This window comes from Peromyscus eremicus, chromosome 3 (genome assembly GCF_949786415.1).
Source record: "Peromyscus eremicus chromosome 3, PerEre_H2_v1, whole genome shotgun sequence".
In the NCBI taxonomy this organism is placed as follows: Eukaryota; Metazoa; Chordata; class Mammalia; order Rodentia; family Cricetidae; genus Peromyscus; species Peromyscus eremicus.
The window spans coordinates 98,503,712-98,525,682 of record NC_081418.1 but is presented as its reverse complement, the minus strand read 5'-3'; the positions used below and the strand labels follow the sequence as shown (position 1 = coordinate 98,525,682).

General features: G+C 44.2%; 1 protein-coding gene across 1 annotated transcript in view; it reads right to left on the bottom strand.

The window, feature by feature from the left end:
• The window catches only part of Antxr1 (ANTXR cell adhesion molecule 1), a 169,569-nt gene that overhangs the window by 138,125 nt on the left and 9,473 nt on the right, over positions 1-21,971 (bottom strand). The window contains 1 exon segment of the mRNA XM_059257085.1: positions 2,708-2,779. Within this exon segment, the coding sequence (XP_059113068.1) occupies positions 2,708-2,779 (72 nt within the window).

The window sequence follows — 21,971 nt, the reverse complement described above, 5'->3', positions numbered from 1 at the left end:
ACTTATTCAAGAGTGTACCTGGCACTGCCAACAGCCCTTGGGCTATTGCAGAAACAAAACTCAGTGACAACTTGGCCCCTGCACGTGAGGAGTCTGCTATGGTATGAAGCAGCTCCCTGAAAAGCTTATGTTTTGAAGCTGATGCAAGCAATGTTCTGAGGTGGGGCTTCAGAGAAGTGATTAGATTGGATCATGAGACTCTGCCTTCATTGATGGCTCAAGAGATTAATGGATTCAACATTTGGACAGTCTGTTAAGAGATAGGGAAACTGTAGAAGGTGGAACCTAGGTAGAGGAAGAGGATAACTAGGGGTGTTCCCTTGAAGTTCTACCAGGTCTCCAGTCCTTGCCTGATGCTGCCTCTTCTTCCTGTCCACGATAAGGCAAGCAATGTTGCTACACCACATGCTTGGGCCAAGAAGCTCTACCTCACCATGTTGCACAAATCCTAATTGGTCTTACAATAAAAACCTGGAGCCAGATATTGGGGTAAATGCTGAAAGATCAGAGAGACAAAGGAACAAGCCACTAGAGAAACTTCTCACCACTACTGAATCCTCAAGCTGAATGGAAGGGCAGATCCTAGCTCCATGAATCCTCTGACTGAAAGCCTCTGAGTCCTCAGTTGAAAAGGGCTCTTGTTCCTGTCTCCTCATGCCTTACATGCCTTTTCCACCCAGCCGTTTCACTTCCTTCCTAGTGCTGTGATTAAAGGCATGTGTGCTTCCCAAATACTGGTAGCAAAGGCATGAGATCTCAAGTGCTGGGATTAAAGGTGTGTAACTCTCCAGTAATGGGATTAAAGGTGTGTGCCACCACTGCCTGGCTCTGTTTTCTCTCCTAGACTGAACCAATCTCATGTAGTCCAGGGTGACTTTGAACTCACAGCGATCCAGATGGATCTCTGCCTCCCAGGTGCTAGGAGTAAAGGTATGTGCCACCACTGTCTGTCCTCTATGTTTAATCTAATGGCTGGCTCCATCCTCTGATCCTCAGGCAAGCTTTATGTGATATACAATATGTCACCACGTCACCACAGTCTGGGGACAGTGGAGGTAGCACGGCACGAGACCGCTGCAACTGTGCGCCTGAGTGAACTTCCCTCCTTCTAGGTTCTTCTCCAAGGGGTTTGTCACAAGTAGACAAGAAGTGTGACACGAAGTCCACAGGAAGGAATCCAGAGGAAGGAGGCCATAGGAAAGCACCTTGAGGTCTAAGGGTAAGCCAAGGAGATGGCTCTGGTTGTTTTCTTTCTTCATCTGTGAAGCAGGAGACTGGCATAAGTGTTTGTTTGCTCAGTGGCCCCACCCATGTCTTTGAGTCTAATATAGTGAAGAGTATTGAACTGCTGACGGGCCTGGCAGACAGTGCTGGAGGCCCACTTCCACGCAGATGCTGGGTGATCGAGCACACACACACACACACACACACACACACACACGCACACACACACGCACACACACACACACACACACACGCACACACACACGCGCACACACACACACGCGCGCGCACGCGCACACACACACACACACGTTCTCTTTGTATGTTCCTTTTCTGGGCCTCAGGTTCAGCCAAGGTTAAGCCAATTGCTAGGGTTGCACGGGGAGCTTGGATTCAAAACTCATCTAGCCCAGCTGGATCCTTTTCCACTGGGTTCCTGTGCTCAGAGGGAGAGATGAGGACAGCAAGGAGAGACAGAACAGAAGCTGTCAAGGACTTGGAAGTAGATGTGCTTTATGTCACTTGAAAGGGTCACTGGGTGAGAGTGCAGGAGAGGATGCTTGGCTCCATAACAAAAAAGACTTTAAACTGAAATGATCCAAGAGGCAGAAGTTTCTCACCAAAGCTTTTCAACATGAGGCTCCCGAACAGCTCTCAGGCTAGACTGGGAAGTCTCTTCTATCACTCTGAAGTTCCATGATTTGTCTAAATGCTTGTTAACATCACACACACACACACACACACACACACACACACACACACACACACACACCGTCTCTCATCTCTCTCCTTGTCTGTACTTCTCCATGCTGTCCTCTCAGCACCTACTTTCCTAAGTCACCTGGGTTTAGGTGATTCCTGCTGCAGATTCAAGGCCACCTGCTGACCTTCCTTTCCTGTTAGGGAGGTAAGAGCATGTTGCTCGGTAACTAGGTATGGGAGGGGACTGTGCCATCGCCCTGGCCTCAGAGGATCCTGTGCTATAAAAATGGACTGAAGAGTTTTGTGCCCACTCACATTGGTCTCCATGGAGACCATCTACCACCAGGGGGATCGCATCATTGCTCACGATGCTCACATCAGCTGCACCAAAGACCTTGACAACGTGATGCAGTCACATCCATGAAAGCTATGTGAGCCCACAGAGGGTGATGACCCCTCCTTTACTAGTGGATGTCCTTAAGTAGCACCTCCACAGTTCATAGTGACTATGTTCAAACCTGTCTGGGAAGACGAGGTCAAGCCCACAGAGAGGATGCAGGAGTCATGTGACTAGTCGTGACTTGCTTGGGGCTGTGGTGTGTTCATATTAAAATCAGAAGGGATATAAGCAAACTGATATGAGCTGGTCACCTAGCACTTTGTGACACCTTACCCACAAGTCCACTCAGTGTACATTCCCTCAGTGTCTGGGAGCTACTGGAGCAGGAAGTGGGCTGGACTCGCCATCAGCCACGAGAGATGTGACTAGAGCGACACTCACCTGATGAATCTGTGAGCCAGCTGCTCCACGAAGTAGTAGATTTCATTCCAATGGTGCAGCACGCTTCCTGACCTACGGGACAGAGCGACATGACATTAGCACTTTGTGCTGTGTTCTCCATCTACTATTCTATGCAGATCCAGCCCATTAACTGGGTTCACCCATTACCTGAAATTGGTGTAAATTTGGAAATTGTCTATAAGGCTGTTTTAAAATATTTGAAGAATTCCTCCAACTCCATCTCCCCTTGCCACCCCGCCCTCCACTCCAAACTCTTACAAGGAAGTAAGCAGACAAACAAAAAACCCAGGGCTCGGATCACAAGCTGGCTCCGGATCTCGATGACACTGTTATTTATGCACTCCTGTAAGAGACTCTATTCCAATTCTGTCAAATAAAATCAGCAAACTGACTGTGGTGGGTTAAATGAAAGTGGTCCCCATGAGGCACTGTCAGGAGCTGTGGCTTGTTGGAGGAAGTGTGTCACTGGAGGTGGGCTCTGAGGTTTCAGATGCTCAAGCCAGGCTCAATGTCACACTCTCTTCCTGCTGCCTTTGGATCCAGATGTAGAACTCTCAGCTCCTTCTACAGCACCATGTCTGCCCGTGTACTGCCATGCTTCCTGCTGTGACAATAATGACTAAACCTCTGAAACTGTAACCCAGCCCCATTAGATGTCTTCTTCTATAAGAGTTGCTGTGGTCACTGTGTCTCTTCACAACAATAGAAACCTTGACTACGACATTGGCTAGACAAATGATACACCAAGTCTTAGATTTATGAATACAGATATCTGCAGAATTTTTAAGTAAATTATTAGAGAAATGAATTCAGCAGGTTTCCTAAATAATAATCAATCAATTGGTGGAATTTATTTTAAGAAAGCACTGGGAGTTAGACACGCAGGGAAACCTTTTGAATCTACTGTAGTTATTCAGAATAACGAACAAGAGAAGAAAATGGCTGAACCTCTCACTGTATCAAAAGGGATGAGCTTCTAGAAGAGAGGGAAATCGGTTCTCTGAAAATACGCAATTGTGGGATTTTAGACTTGGAAATTTTTTTTTAATTTTAATCTACTGAATCTGATACTGTTTTATGATCTTGTTCCCATCACCTTGATCCGGCCTGTTTTCCCCACAGTGCTCATGCGCAGGCTCTCACAGTGGGACTATCTTGGCCCTTGTCTACTCAAATCTGTTATGCCTTTCCCTTTCACAAGCAGATCTGCCCAGCAGAGCCCCAGCCTGCCTGCCCTTCTGATAAACGAGGCTGTAGTTTGCTTTCTGTTCTGACACTTTGTATTGCAAATGTTTTCCACCGGTGTCTGATCACATTTATTTATTTATTCCTGTGTGTTATGTGGGTACATATGTGTGCAGACATGTGTATACATATTTGTGTGTGTGTGTGTGTGTGTGTGTGATATGTGTGTGGTGTATACACATGCATGCAGGGCAATCTGAGACCAAGAGAGGGCATCATATCCCCTGGAGTTGAGCTGGACTTACAGGAGGTGGTGAATTCATTGAAGTGGGTGCTGGGAGCTGACCCGGGGTCCTCTAGAAGAATGCTGAGCACCTTTAACCCCTGAGCTGAGCCATCTCTCTAGCCCCCTCGTTACAGAAGATTCTTTTTAAAAAAGAATTATTTGTTTTTATTTTATGTGTATAAGTGTTTGCCTGCATGTATGTAAGTTCACCACATGTATGCTAGAAGCCAGAAGAGGGCAGCAGATCTCCTGGAGCTGGAGTTGTGAGCCATCATGTGGGTGATGGGAACTGAGCCCTGGTCCTCTACAAGAGCAGCCAGTTCTCTTGACTAAGGATTCTCATTTCAGTTGATGGGTTCCATCTCTTTAAAGAGAATTTGTTTTTCTGTTTCATTTCATTGCACTCAGAAATGCTCAGTTTGTCCCACTTAAATGAAAGTGATACAATACACCACAGATCTGTACTTAAAGACCACATACTGGTAACAAAGTGTCCCAAAGGACATAAGTGTATACTGTACACAAGACACAAAAGTAGCAAAAAGGGGTACCACTATTCTTAGGGTCTGGGCTGTCCCCACAGTCAGGTGTTAAAAGCTGTGCTCAGCTAGGCACTGTGGGAGGAATCGATCCTGTCTAACAGGCTTAGTCACTGAGGACAGGGCTTTAAAAGGGACCTTGGGATGCTGGTCTCGTCCTCGAACTGTGTGTGTGTACCAACCCTATGCTATGAAGTGGAGTGTTTTCTTTCCCTTTCTTTTTCTTGGTTTTGGTGGTTATTATTCTAGGCCTCTTATTTTTTTAAATTTAGTTCCTTAATTATTTGAAAATTTCATACAGCTACATATTTTTGTTCATTTTTCACACCAACTACCCTCTTCTATGCCCCCTCCCACTGAGCCAGTCTTCCAGACAAAACACTTTCTCCACCACTTCTCAAGCCTCCTGACAGGAATGACCACTAAACCATGGACCCCAGGGAGTCTTTCCAGTGTGTCACCTTAAAACAAACCTCTGTGAGGAAGTCGGCCACAGTGAGAGTGGAGATTCAGGCTCCAGAGAGAGGAGCCCTTCAATGCACTGTGTAACAACGGGGTTTCACACCTAACGACCCTAGCTGAACCCAAACTCCCATTGAGGAGGCTGGCCTGCCCGGTGCCACAGCCTCCCTACCTCGCCACCCACCCAAGTGCTCACAGCTTAGCATTCTGTCCTTCCACCTCCCTTCTTCTGGAAAACACCCAAGAGGACCCAGGAGTGGGAGGGAGGTGGGGTGGGGGTGGGGTGACGACCACACGGACTCCTGCCTCTCCAGTAGTGGAAAACGCAGATTCTTTGACTTCAGGCTGTCTGCTGTACATCTGCCCTTGGCCGTTTGACTGATTTTCCAGTTTGAAACTGCCCCAGAGGCTGGCCACTTCCAACATAACTGACTCCTGGTAGCTCAGACGTGGCCTCTCTCACTCTGAGCTCAGAAGCAGATGCCTGATCCCAACAAGGAGAAGCCAAGTGTTTGCTGGGAAAATGGCAGCATGTATTCAAGTTCGGCTTTTCTCCACCCATCTGGGTGTTGTTAATCTTATATGATATCTCAGGTCACGTTTGTCTGTTTAAGAGTTAGTACCTGAACTCAGCTGTGCTGGACTAACCTAGCCATTGCTACCCATGCTGCAAGGCAGAAACAAAACCTTCCTCCTAAATCCAAATGCAAACAGTACCAAAAGATGTTTTTCCACCAGACTTGGTGGGTTTGAGTGGTATCAGGACTAGCGAAGGGTCTCTTCTGGGTATCTGGTGTCTTTTTATTCTACAAGTACAAATTTCATCAAAATTTGGAATTAAAATAACCGCCCAGGAATTCTGCCTGGAGTCAGAATTACAGAATTCTCTGTTTGAAGATTCACTTGGTACACTTGGGATCCAATCAGAGCCAAGATCAGTGCCCTCCCTCTTCCAGTATCTACTGGGGTGGGTTTCTAAGGGAGGGAACGCCACTGATGTCCACTCTAAGTCCCTAACAGTGATCACTGCTGAGGGCAGTTCCAAGGCTCCTTACTTACTTTTGTTTCTAGTTTGTCTCCAGCATTTGAAATCTGATCAGAAGTCAAGAAATATTGGACATCACACTGTGAGGGATTCTGTATGGAACAACCTGGATTGCCTCAGGTGACAGCCAGTCACTCCCAAGGCTTAATGTGCGGGGGGGAGGGGGGGGAGGGCAAAAGCAGAGTCCCAAATTTTATCCACTTGTTTTCTGAACAACTGCATTCTTTTCTGTTTCTGAGAGTGTCTAAGCCCCCTGTGGTTAAATGCCTTAGAAAACACATTTGCTATACGAGCAACCAGAGTATAATGAAAAAAGCAGGCAAGCAAGCATGAGGCTGGATCCACCACCAGCGACCTCTGACTCTGGGAGGGCAGAGCAGCTAAGATAGAGATTACAAGATGGTCAGGCCTCATCCATCCTTAGCCCCGTCTGGCTTGAGTCATTGATGCCAGTGACCCTCTTGGGTCCCCAGACAGTCCTGGGTGGGTATGGATATGTTCAGTAGCTTCAGGGACATTGGGTGGACCCAAAATTAGTGCCAAAGCCCACTTGCCACTGTGTGCTCTCTCCCAACATCTCTCCACCCTCTTCTCTCTCCTCTTTGTAAACCCTAGGATGCTGGAGCCCATTGCGGCCTGGGCCTTCTCAGCTGTTTTCTGAGGCCACAGCCAAGTCTCCTCCTGGACCTTGCTGACTCTTGCCTCTACTCCAACTTCTGCAGACACCAGTTCAGATCCAAACCACACCACTGAGCACCTGCCTTTGTCCTTTGTCTCGGGACGCCCATCCTGCTCCATCTGGTGCTGCAAAACCTCTACCAGCCATGATGCTCAGCTTCTCCCTACTGCCACGTGACTTCCCCTTAGTCCAGCTGGCTTTGAAAACAGTGACGCTAACCCTGCTGAATGCAGTTAGGGAGTTGGGAAATCAGCTATTGGGACACTGCCTACCTTTTTTTTTCCCCTCAAAGAAATGAAACAAAATAAGAAACCAGAATGTGCTGTTGAAAGTAACCGAAAGCAGTGTTGTAGGGAACTCCTGGTCGACAGCAAGTACCATACAGGTGCTGCGTCAGGATATCAGGATTTTTCTGTGGATCATGATTCAGAAGACATCTTAACCAGAGAGGTACTTCCCTCTCCTCCACTCTGCCTTTCCAACATACACACACATGCACATTCACAGGCACACATACATATACACACACCACACATGAACACTCACATCACACACGTACTCACACATGCATGCACACATAAGCACCCTCACATACATAACACTTACACATGCATGCAATCACACACCACACACTCACACCAGACACCACACACATACACACCACACAGACACACCACACACACAGACCACACACATATACCACACACTTACACAGACCACATACACACATGCCACACACTCACATACACCACACGAATATATGCACACACAACACACAGCACACAAATACATACACTCACAACACATACACTAAAGTGATGGGTGATGTCATTCTGTATGCTGTGAAAATATGTTGCTCTGATTGGTTGATAAATAAAGCTGTTTGGCCAATGGTGAGGCAGAATAAGGTTAGGCGAACATTCTAAAGAGGAGAGAGGAAGGAAGAAGACAGAGCAGGGGAGACGCTGCTAGCCGCTGCCAGAAGAAGCAAGATGTAAAGATACCGGTAAGCCACAAACCATGTGGCAAAGTATAGAGTTAATTTAAGATATAAGAACTATGGCCATGGCCATAGTTTAAAATAATATTAGCCTGTGTGTGTTTATTTGGGTCTGAGCGTCTGTGGGGCCAGTGGGTGAGGGAGATTTGTCCTGACAACAGGCCAGGTGAGACACAGGAAAACTTCTGACTACAAATGGCACCCAACGTGGCACAGGAGTTTCCACCTAAAACCTGAGAGAGCTTGAGAAGAGAATATAAATGTAGCTAAGAGCACCTTCCTAGTTCATGTTGCTCATGGTGGGCCTTGGTACAATGATGTGTCCCCTGGCTGTGGCGGATTCATGGCATGCAGAGCTACAGGATGGTGGATACTCGCCGAGTTACACAGAGGTTTCTGCAAGCTGTGCAACATGGTACATGATGGACATAGCTTTTGCTACATAAAAAAAGAGGTTTCTGGGCTATATGCTGCTGGATGGAAGCATAGGCCCACTGCTTCCCAGAGTCCACAGTGAGCATGGTTCCCAGACCTGGCTGTAAACATAGTTCCTCCACGTTGGGAAGCTGAGGTGGGCAGAGCCAGCAACCAAAGCTGCTGTTTTAGTCCTAGTCATTCTACAGTTTAAAGCAATAGATTCACAGTAAGTCAGATTCAGACTAAATAAACCTCTAAATGGTTTATGATGTATGTAAAAATATATGTAGGCTTGGAAGAGAGAGGAAAAGAAAAATAAACAGTTATATAAAGAAATAGTTTTTAAAAAATAAATTCTTTAAAAAGACAATAAAGGGAGGCAGAGCCAGGCAGATCTCTGTGAGTTCTAGGCCAGCCTATTCTACAGAGCAAGATCCTGGACAGATACCAAAACTACACAGAGAAACCCTGTCTTGGAAACAAACAAACAAACAAACAAACAAACAAATAAGCCACATAAAGATGGATATTACACAGAGAATATGGATTATGTTGTCTTTGGGATTTTTAACTGAAGAGAGACATTTGATTTTAAAAGCTGCTGAGTTAAATCAATATGTAATATTTTAAAGATATCTTGATTTCAAAATCTATGTCTAAGGATATGTTGCTTTGGAAAAGAGGTTTTGCTTTTGTTTCCACAGAAGATGAGAACCTATGGATTGATTCCAGGAGAATATAGTTTGACCAGCCAAGACCCCCTGAAAGGTCTCCAATGACACCATGGCTCAGATCATCCAACATCCAAAATCAACTTCAAGGCAACTGGCTCAAAAAATACAGTCTCACAGACTACTCCGGTCAGGGCTTGACTGTAATCCTAAAATTTTCTTTGTGTTCCCATAAGATTAACAGTGCCCCCATTCAGCAGGAAGTAGCCTAGATAACTATGCCCACATTTCCCCCAAAAATGCATTATGGATGTTTGTTTTTGTTTAGGTTGTTGGTTACAAATTGTTATTGTTCATAGTGAATATCTTTCTAAAAGAAGAAAAGGGGTATGATATGGAAATATAGGATATAGATATGATAGGATAAAAGGGTGGATTGTTGAACTTACTTTTAAAGAGCAACTTGCTTAAAATGTTTTACATTGGTATAGGTTTTAGTTTATTGATACAAATTTAAAGTTAATTTTGTTATGCTGTATGTATATTTCTACTCTTGTTTAAGGTACTATGTTTTTGTAACTCATTTAAATTGTAATGAATAATTTAAAAATACAGATTAATAATTAGTCTTCTATGATAGTCAGACTTACAGTCATGTTAAGTTTTCTAGGTATACATAGATATAATTCAGTTAGGTAGGTAATCTTCAAACACTTCAAAGACCTACAAAATATGACACTTAAAATGTTTTAAAAACTTAGACTTTCCTGGACATTGAGACACGTCTGCTCCTGGCAGCACCAATTTACTTCAGAGAGGAAGATGGGCATCAAAGACACTCCATATGGAGTTTATCTTCTTCATGACAAAAGTTAGCCATTTGGGCAAGAAACTGTTCTTGTTTGGACTGTTTGATAAAATGTTGTATAAACTGGACATACAGGACCCATAGGAAGGTTACCACTGAACTTTACAAGGCAAAATGGTCTTTCAGGTTCCTGCTTCACAGAAAAAACTGCCAGACATTCTACAGGACACAGAGAAAAGTGACTGAGAGACTTTAGGCCTATGGGCTAAATATGGATGCTCCAATGTTGCAGAGGAACTGTTCAGGCAGACATCTGTCTCTGTCATTCTAGATTTTTTTGGAAGTTTCTTATAATGTTCTTCCTGTTTACTTAGATAATATTCTATCCTTCTGGGGTCTTTGATGTAGTTGAAGACTAGATAGTTATAATTATGGTTTTCCTTGGTTATGATAAGAGATAAGGTAGATATGAAACCTTAGACTCACAAATATAGGATAGATGTGATATCTTCTTTAATTTTGCCAAATACAAATAGACTAGATATTATAACTATAATTTTTGCTTGATAACTGTTTTATTGTATGTAATTTTGCTATATTAAAGTTAAAACCTTCCTTTTAAATAGAAAGAAAAGGGGAAATGATGAGTGATATCATTCTGTATGCTGTGAAAAATGAGTTGCTCTGATTGGTTGATAAATAAAGCTGTTTGGCCAATGGTGAGGCAGAATAAGGTTAGGCAGGGCATTTTAACTGGAGAGATAGGAGGGGAAAGACTGCCAGCCACCGCCAAAAGAAGCAAGATGTAAAGGTACCAGTAAGCCATGAGCCATGTGGCAAAGTATAGATTTATAAAAATGGGTTAATTTAAGATATAAAAACTAGATAACAAGAAGCCTGCCATGGCCATAGTTTAAAAATAATATAAGCCTCTGTGTATTTACTTGGGTCCGAGCAGCTGTGGGGCTGGTGGATGAGAGAGATTTATTCTGACCGCTAGCCAGGCGGGACACAGGAAAACTTCCAGCTACACTAAAGTGCATGTACACACACTCACACATGTATGCACACACACTCTGACACACATGAGCATACACCACATCACATGCACCCACACATGAATGTACACACACATGCACACAACCAAAAAAAGCTTACACACAGTTTTTTATATGAACTACTGGTAGTTTGAGCACAAATTCACACAAAAGTCACATTCTTAGACAGAAAGTCTTAAATTGTGTTAAAAGGTGCTTCACTGGCTGAACTTCATGGCCTTGGATCCATTTCTCATGCTCTCCAGGTTCAGAGATGATTCCATGAGAGCTGCGATGCATTCTCTAGAAGGCTAAAAAGGGATGGACCCATGTCACCCAAAAGATTGCTGCTATGGACCGTTGTCACTTGGGGGGAAGTGACATACACTGAGGGTCCACAGACAGGATTTTAAAATACAGCATCATCAAAGCAACTTGTTCATTGTCAGAAATGCAGGTGTGGAAGATAAGCAAAAGGTAGACTGTCACGAGGCTCACCTCCCCCAACAGCCAGACACGGCACTGCCCACCATACATCTCCCCCAACAGTCAGACATAGGCACCGCCCACTATGCATCTTACCCTCACAGTCAAACATGGGCACTGCCCACTATAATTTCCCCTCACAGTCAGACATGGGCACTGCCCACCATAATCTCCCCCCACAGTCAGACACGGGCACTGCCCACCATACATCTCCCCCCACAGTCAGACATGGGTACTGCTCACCATACATCTCCCTCACAGTCAGACATGGGCACTGCCCACCATACATCTCCCTCACAGACATAGGCAATGCCTGCCATACATTTCCCTCACAGTCAGACATGGGCACTGCCCACCATACATCTCCCCCCACAGTCAGACATGGGCACTGCCCACCATACATCTCCCTCACAGTCAGACATGGGCACTGCCCACCATACATCTCCCTCACAGTCAGACATGGGCACTGCCCACCATACATCTCCCTCACAGACATAGGCAATGCCTGCCATACATTTCCCTCACAGTCAGACATGGGCACTGCCCACCATACATCTCCCCCCACAGTCAGACATGGGCACTGCCCACCATACATCTCCCTCACAGTCAGACATAGGCAATGCCTGCCATACATTTCCCTCACAGTCAGACATGGGCACTGCCCACCATACATCTCCCTCACAGACATAGGCAATGCCTGCCATACATTTCCCTCACAGTCAGACATGGGCACTGCCCACCATACATCTCCCCCCACAGTCAGACATGGGCACTGCCCACCATACATCTCCCTCACAGTCAGACATGGGCACTGCCCACTATACATCTCCCTCACAGTCAGACATGGGCACTGCCCACCATACATCTCCCTCACAGACATAGGCAATGCCTGCCATACATTTCCCTCACAGTCAGACATGGGCACTGCCCACCATACATCTCCCCCCACAGTCAGACATGGGCACTGCCCACCATACATCTCCCTCACAGACATAGGCAATGCCTGCCATACATTTCCCTCACAGTCAGACATGGGCACTGCCCACCATACATCTCCCCCCACAGTCAGACATGGGCACTGCCCACCATACATCTCCCTCACAGTCAGACATGGGCACTGCCCACCATACATCTCCCTCACAGTCAGACATGGGCACTGCCCACCATACATCTCCCTCACAGACATAGGCAATGCCTGCCATACATTTCCCTCACAGTCAGACATGGGCACTGCCCACCATACATCTCCCCCCACAGTCAGACATGGGCACTGCCCACCATACATCTCCCTCACAGTCAGACATAGGCAATGCCTGCCATACATTTCCCTCACAGTCAGACATGGGCACTGCCCACTATACATCTCCCCCCACAGTCAGACATGGGCACTGCCCACCATACACCTCCCTCACAGTCAGACATGGGCACTGCCCACTCCGCAGCAAACTGCTTCCAGGCATGAATACTAAGGCCAAGGACCCTGCTCTCTTTGCTTATGACCACATTTTCATTTCCTTAAATAACATTGTCCACACCATCTGTCACGTCTGCTTCTTCTCTATGCTCCAGAAGCATCAGACAGTAGTGGGATGTCGTCGCTTTGCACACCAGCTGGTTTCTATTCCTTCTCACTTTTATAGAACCAATACGTCGAGCACTTTTGTACAGTGTCTTTTACACATAATAGAGAAGAAGTTGTGAATTTCCGCAGTGCATTTCTTTCTGGCAATTGCACAGAAAGTGGACCTCTCTGCATCACTTGCTTCAGAAATGGGCACCCGAGAGAGGCAGTTTGATGGAGCCTCCCCCTTGCTCCTTGAGAACCTCAGAATAAAGGAGAGCAGATGCTAAGAAGGAGGAGTCCTATCGGGTCTAAAGGGGGCAAGTGCCCCACCCCTTACCGGGCACCCACCTCACAGAACTGTGTCAGGCAGACAGTGGGACACGGGAGTACCAAAGATTTCATTACAGTTTTATGTATTTAGTAATACACCACAGAACTCAGAAATACTTATTGTCCCTTTGATTTCCTTTGTTAGCAGTTAGGACTAGTGCAGAACGAAAACTCAGGGCCCTTGTGGGAAAGTTATTAAGAATTTCAAGATGGTAATAGTAGACAGAGCATGTGGTCAAATGCCAGCCCCTCTCACCGAGGGCACGGGTCCCAACCACACAGGCAAATACCCAGAAAGCCACCTCAGTAATGATACTCTTTGCACATTCCTACTGGGTTTCAAATGTTTCTTAGTTCAAGGGTCAGTTAACCTCTTCTGTGAAGAGCCAGACAGTAACTGTTTTAGGCCCCCTGGGGGGTGACATATGGTCCCCATGTCAACAACTCTTTTTTTTTATTTTTTATTTTTTTATTTTTTTTAGCATAAACGTAACCATTAGGTCCTAACAAATGAATGTGATTGTGCTACAACAAAATTTTATTTAGAAAAACAGGGACTGGGCCATCAATTGCCAACTTCTGTTCTAGACAGCCACTTTCTTCCATTCTGGATCTTTCTTTTCTTTTCTGTTTTTTTTTACTTATTGTCTTGTCTTCCTCACGACATGATGATATAAAAACATAAATATCTTCCTTACTGAAGCTGAAGTTCTGAGGTGCTTTGCTGCTCATTTCCTGTTCTTTGTTTCTGAGAATGTGGATGGGAAACCTTGTGCCTTGGGATCCGTGAGGCAATCTCTGCGACCTAATACATATTTCATGGGCATTTGAAAGGAAAGTGTATTCTCTGTGGGGTATAGGGTTTAGAATACATTTATTAAATCAACTTCATTAATTATTATTCATATCCTGTCTTCAGAATGTGTAAGTATTCAGAGACATCTTTCAGATTCAGACAAGAAGATGCCATGGTTTCCATCTTCACACAAGCGGGAGCCATCTTGGCACATTCGTCAACGCACTGTGATTTCATCAGGGTTCAGGATCCTATTGTTAGACTAACTACACTGTTATCTCGTTGATATTTTAAATTTAGGATTCAAGGTTTTTATTCAGAATTGGTAGGAAGTGTTGTCCCTGATCACGCTATCTTCGGTAGATGCCAGCTTCCTAAACAAACTGAAAAGATACCCATCCTCGCCTGTGCCATCTGTGAGAGTTCCGCACAGAAATCTCTTAGTCCTTGAGGCCATGACAAACTTCGTACGAGCCAATGTGTCCAAAACGAAAGGACCCTACTCGCCTGGTCTCCCTCGAGGAAATGCACGTATGAAAGGTAGAGCATCTCAGTTGAAAGGGTCTTGGGGGCAGGGGGAACCAACCTATAACACGGGGTAATTATCATCAAAACGTAGGGTGTTCTAGCTCTCTCTGACCCAAGCAGGTGGTGGAGGATGGGAGCAGGAAGCCAACAACACTTCTTAGCTTATGTAAATGCAGTAAGAGGAATTCTGGTTATTTTAGGTAAAAATGTGTATTTTCTCCTTTGAAAATCAACCAAGTCTTGCATTTTGCTCCATAATCTCATTGATAACATTGTTAGGACCAGTATATACTTCTGTTACTTTGAATTGTGTCTTTTTTTACATCTTATTTTAAATATGAAAATATATTTTCATTTTGATACCAATTTCTTCAAGTAATCTTTTCAGTAGAGACCCATGCATGGCACATATTTTGAAAACTACATGTCTGAGAAGGCTAGCTGAGGAATTTAAAAACCACATTCACTCAAGAGCTGTAATTACTGAGATTTTTAGAGCAATTGATGTTGTAGAGCAAAAAAAAAATGTCAATCTAAGTCTTACTTTTTTGGAGGAGTAGGGAAATCTGTTGTCTTCTCTTTTCATAAGTTGTAGACTTTTTCTACTTATTATATATGCTTTAAGAATTTGTTATTTAAGATCAAGTAATCTGAGGACCATTTAAAAATTAATTTGGCAGAGTGCTTGGTGAGTCATACACAGAAGAAACCAATCTCTCTCTCAGGAAAATTGTCTTCTATTATGTTTATTTAGTTATTTGTTGTACTATTCACAAACATGTTCTCTTTCTAGGAATTAGTGTCAGATATACATGTGCTCACTTACACACACACATGCACACACACACTCATAACATACTTCACCACCATTAGTATTCTAAGCTCCTCCCTCACAATTTTAGTCTGGGCATACTTTCTGCTTACGTTCTTGGGAGTTGCTCAAACTGTCTTTAGATGAACTGCCCCTACTTTGGGCACTTTTCAGCGAGGTGGTCATTATCTCCAAGTATTTTAATATTGAGATGTGGTGTCAGCTTTTTCCCCCAAAGACTCACATTTTCTTTCTCATGATAGACTTCTCTTGTTAGTTGATTTGGTTATCAACTCAACATTGAAAATATCTGTGAGACTCGTTTCCTTAAAAGGCTTCCATGGTCATGGCTATTTATTTACTATTTCGCTCAATAGTTAGGTCTACTTGTACAGCCCAGACCAGCCTTGAGTTCTCAATCCTCCTGGCACAGGCTTCTGAGAGGGGCAATCACAGGTGCACACCCCCACATACAGCATCATTTCTTTTACGCAACAATATTACAGTTTAAATGTTTCTGTAAATCTTGATTCACTTTTAGGATTTTCACTAAAACAAAAACAGAACAGAACAAAAACAACTTCCCTTTCTAGAACAATCTATATCTATCTGAAAAATATTCTCATGTTTTCTTCACTTGCAAATGACACCAAAAAAATAATTTTATCCATTATAAGAGATGAATTTTAGCAATCACAATTCTTTGCATTTAGTGTTCGAGAGCCCTTGTGGGTAGCCCGTGTTTTCTTTCTTCTTTTGTCTTGAAAATTGATTTCTAACCAGAAAAATGTCTACATATTAGTCTCTTCCAATAAATGACTAAATTTGATTCTTAGTTGAGGGACCTATCCAATCTGTATTTCCAGGCTTTCCTTAAGTCAGAAATGTCGTCTTCCACTAAGTCTTTAAACGGTTTTTCCAGAATGTACTTCAGCAATGAGAAATATCTGGCTCTGGATGTCTATGCCTGTCACTTGTTATCGTCTCCCCTCATTGCTTCCATCTGACTACATTTATTCCTCCTCAGTCATGCCTCCTCAAGCACGCCTTTGCAACTTCACTTTCTGCATGGCCAGTTCTGCTCCGCAGTACTTCTTGGATGCTTTCAACTATTTCCTTACTGTTTCATACTTTATTAATTGTCCTAGGTCCCTTGCTTCCCACTTCATAGTTTATCTTCTGCTTCGCAAATTCTTGTTTTATTGGTGTCTCTAAAGTCATATGGTGCTAACCGGCTTTCTCTGAACTACTTTCACACCAACAAGTGCATTTAATCCCTTATTTCAAGGTGTTAACATCTTTGGCTCCATCTTCATCCTTGAATGTGAAGTGTAATGAACTCCAAAATACAACCAATGACCGAACGTTAGTTCTGCTGTTTGTGTCCTCTTACAATTGTCAGCTCCTCTGAGCACTTCATCTAGGTAATGCGGCTGGAGGGCTGAAGTGAACAGCCTTCATCAGGTGAGGGAAAGTGGGGATGGACTTGACCCTTGACGGTGGCCACTGACACAAGGAGATGCCGTCCTTGTCGGGTCTGTTGGTTGGTTCTGGACACATTTACAGTTGTGGGAGACCTTTTCTCTTTCTTGTCTTCTTGCTCTCCACCAGAGGTTCTCTCGCCCTGGACCTGGCCTCATTCTGGATCCTATTGCGGGCCCATAATCAAAGACAGAAGCCTCCCGTTTCCCTGGAACCCACGCTGGATAGAATCATTGTCTCAAGGATACCCAGGCCACTTCCTGTGTGGCATGAGGGCCCCTCGGCTCTCCCACACAGCTGCTCTGTGCGGCAACAGCACACGGTGGCATCTGGGCTCCAAGGGATAGTTTGTCCCACTCAAGGTCCCATTCTTTTCTTTTAAATTTGATTTGAAGATTTAATTGAAAGTTCTCTGGTATAAAAATAAAACTTTAGACCATAAATGCAGTCCATAGATGGACTAGGAACCTTGCAAAACAATAAATATAGCCAAAGAAAGATTGGGGACATTATTTTCTCAATTCTTTTATAGTGCAACTTCATAGCATATTGCAGTTTTTTTTTGTATGACTCGGTTTATCCAAATAGCTAAAGCATAACAAAGTTAGCAAAGACAGACAGTCTAGAGATACATTTTAGTTATTGCTAACCTGAGTAGAATTTAGGAATTTATAAACCATACTTATCAAATATATTCTATTTATTAAACCTGTATTATTTGTTATTTATAATGTTTCTATTTTAGGACAAAACTCATCAAACAAACATCCATGCTATCAGGTCCCATGCTTTACTATTCCTTACTCCAATTTTATTTCCAGCTTTGGTACTGTTCAAGAAACTCCTTGAAAGTATTTCTATTTTTTTTTTTTTAAACTTGGCCATAGGGTTGAAAGGAGACCTTGGCTGACCTCTTTCAAACTCAGCTCATCTTCTTTGTTTCTCACATTAATCCTACAAGCTTTGTGTGCTACCATGCCCCGGATGTGATGTAGGCTCCCCTAGTCACCTCCCAAGACCTCTGTCGAGGGAATGGGGCATATCGAGGTGATGGCAAGAGAGGGGTGAAGCTGTCCACGTCTAGCCTCCTGTCCTGAAGTCACAAACGTTCTTCCCTTTCTCCCTTTCATCAAACGCCTCAGATCATTACGTTTCAGCTTTTGCACTTATGATGGTCCCAAATAACACTTCTAAGAGCCATTAATGTCTTCATTTCTAAAAGCTTGTTACATTTACTCATTTGTGGGAGGACATGCATGCCATAGTGCATGAGTGGAGGTCAGTGGACAACTTGCTGGAGTCAGTTCTATCCTGCTGTGAGTCCCAAGGAATGAACTCAGATTCAGGTTGTCAGGCCCGACAGTGAGCACCATTGAATCTTCTGGTCCCAATGCCTTGATTTCTGCTAAGACATCTTCTCTGTCTTCATCTTCTTGAGGCTCTTTACAGAATACGTTCGTTCGTTCAGCAACCCACACATGCCTAATATGTTCTTTGGAATCAACAGAGGTAAATAACTAAGACTCCTTGTGTTCTGAGTACTTACAAACAGCAGGCACTGTGCTGAGCACTTGGCATTCATTGTCATTTAGTAATGGCAGTTGGCACTTTGGGTATGGCTAGCTCTGCTCTCTGCCCTACTCTGTGATCCATACATTTCCCTGATTACAGGTCAGGCATCTGGGTTCACAGAGAAGCCAAGTAACTTCTTCAAGGATACACAGCCAGTAAGTGGTAGACTTGGGATTTGATCAAATTAGTCTAGCCTTACAATCCGTAATTTTGATTCAAACCCTAAGTCTTCAGCATTTAACCCTGTGCTCATGACCACTATGCAATACTGCCTCCCCATGGTGGGGTTAGGAAATGTGCAATTGCAGTTCACTGTGAAGATAGAGAATTTCCATACATCGATATGGGACTGTGGGAGTGGGGTTTAAAACTGTGGGGGAAAGGCTTAAAACTGGGGCCTTTAAAAGGCTGACTGTTGCCCACATTAACAGAACAAAAGCGGAGGACTAATTACAGGTTTGCCTTCAATTGATGACCAATCACCATATAATTGAAAACCCAAATGGAGCCAGTTTTGAGAGACAAAGAGGAAGCTATTAATTACACCAGGTCAACAAAAACACACCAGGCCTCTCCTGGGCAAGTCAGGATGTTTGGTCACCTAGGTAACACGGATTCCTCACATCCCAGATATACTCAATGATGTCCTTGTATCTCACTCTGCCCTGCTGGTTATTGGGCTGTTGGAGTGTTAGAGGTCTAAGTGGGATGCCTTACTCTTTTCTCCCGTACTTTGCAACTTCTGCAGCCCTGCACTTGTTTTTTATGGGCAAGGTGACAAGAGCAAGCTGATCAGGACGCTGCTTATAAATTTTGGCCATCCACAGAAGTCCTTTGTACACTAATGGAGGTTCTACATCAACGAACAGAGGACAGTGTTTGAAAAGATAAGGTCTGGATGAGATGTTTCCTGACAAACCTTAAGTATTTTTCCTCTCCTCAGTACTGGACCACCTCACTATCGTCAGGGGGTATGAGTTGTTTGGGGTTGGGAGATTCTGAACAAGAGAAGGATTTTAAGTAAAGATGCAATACAGAGAGGTGATTGTTCTTAATTATGTGGGGGCCATAAGAAGCCCACAGTTCATGTGTCTTAAAGACAAGTGAGCATCGCTTAGGTGGAGATGGGGTGGGGGAGGACTGAGCTGCAGCTAAAGGTGTGGCCTAGTTATAGTGCTCACACAGTAGCTTCACTGTAAGTTTAAACCGTGTGGGATGTGGTAAGAGATGAAGCTTGGGAACGACATGGTGAGCACAGCAATAAAAGCCCTGAGTATTTTACCAAGGCATTCACACTTGGTCCTGAAATAGCTTTAACTGTGTTCAGAGTATGTATGAGAGGTGGAAGTTGGTGTCAAGATTAGATTTGTGGGCTTTGTTGTTGTTGTGTTTTGTTGTTGTTGTTGTGTTTTGTTGTTTTTGTTGTTTTGTTTTGTTTTTCACTGATTTGGTACTAGAGTTCCAGAAGACAAGATGGATGAGGTATAAAAAGAGATCAGTTTGGGGAGTTCACTGAACTGGTAAACACGGTGGAGACCCAAGCTAAAGTGACGGCCAAGAGGAAGGGGCAGACCCATCACAGACACGGGTGCGTACACACAAGGTGTTGCAGGGTGAGGAAGGATTGCTACCAGGTCTTTAGCTGAAGTGCCCCGCTTACTGAAGCATCATCCTTTGAGATCAGAACCACAGAAGGAGATGACTTCAGAGACAAATTTCCAGATAGTCATCCTTCCCCTGGCTTGCTCCCCCTCCTTCCCCAGTGCTGCAGCCCTGCACTGCCCCTCTCCCCACCGCCCTGCTCGGCTCTGCTGAGCACAGTTTCTTCTTTTGCCGACAACTCCTATCGGCAATTTCTCTGGGTTGGACCTTGGCCATCTTCCTCTTCAGACCCCACCTCTTCATGACATTTTAAAATCCTTGTATCATTAACTTTATATTCACTATTAGCCATGCCTTCATTCTCAACTGCTGCCCCGGGGCTAACAATAGTCAAGGCTTTATTTTCAGTTCCAAGGCTCTAATGAAGCCGCCTACTCAGTGTTTCCACCCAAATGCCCTACATGCTCAGACTCTCCCCATCCCTGACAAGGTTCTCTAGCGTTCGGAAATCTGCTTCCTCCTGAGGCAGCTTCCCTCCCACACACTCAGCCTACTGCCCAATTCTTGTGCTCACTTACTCTTTCGTCTCCATCTCCACCACAAGAACAGGTGATCAATATCCAGCCACTAGACATAAGCTCACCACCACTGCTCTCAGAAATTCCTAACCTTAAAAAAACGTAAGAAATTACTGATCTCCAAACCTATTCAAATTCTTCCTAAGGTCACACTCACATGGCAGATAATGTCACTCGGCTTTCCTGTACATTGCTTCTTTATCATTTGACAAAATGTCGCTCAATTTCCACGTTCCTGGTCCAGAGTCACCTCCTCTTCAAAGCCTGCAAAAGTCCCTCTTCTATCAACCCAAACTATTTCACTAGCATTGTCTTGTTTTGTCTCTTCCACTGAACCTTGAGTTCCTTGGGAAGTGGACATGATCTTTATAATTCCTAAATCTTAGCATAGCTTCATGAATACTGAATCGAGCCAGGCATCATGGCACACGCCTGCAATCCCAGTACTTGAGGAGTTGAAGGCCAGCTTGGGTTGCATGAGATCCTGCCAACACATACACACACACACACACACACACACACACACACACACACACGGGGGTGCGTAGAAGAGGAGGAGAAATAAACAGATATGATATGTACCCTACCCTGGCCAGATCATTGTTTTAAAGACAGGAAGGCATCATTTGTTAGAGGGCCACACCATTTTTCTATGGTTAGTTATCGCCACCAGCACCATGACCACTGATGTTATCATCACTGCTATGTCCACCATGACCATCATCTTTGTTACCATCATCACTATTGTTACCACCCATCACTGTCAGCATCAGGACCATCATCATCTCTTTCACCATCACCACTATTATGATCATCCCTGCCACCATCAAGCATCATGACAATTATCCCTGTCATCATCATCACCATCTCTATAACCATCCCTCTGTCATGAACTCTCTCTATCACAACCACTATCCCCATCATCCTTGTCATTATCATTACCATCCTCATCTTTATCACCATCACCCCTGTCATCTCACTATATCACCACCATCATCCTTATTATCATCATCAGTATCAGCACCACCATCTTTAATACTACCACCACTCATTGTCTGGTATGCATTTGCCAAATGTTGGTTAAAGATTTTAATCTTTAGAACATTTCTGTGAGCATAAACTTTAATGCCTATTTTGTTAACAAGAAGGGACCAAGCATCAGAGAAGTAATGATTTAAAAAAAATCATTTCCCCAAGTTCATAGTGCTTGGTCAAAGATTGAGTTGAAGTTTCAAACTAGAGCTGTTTAAGCCCCAAGTTGGCATTCATAGCTCCTATGATTGAGGCTTGGTTCATCCCTATGCAGCACTGAAGCACAGTTCATTCTGGAGTCTTGATGGAAATGGAGCCAAGATCTGTTCTAGT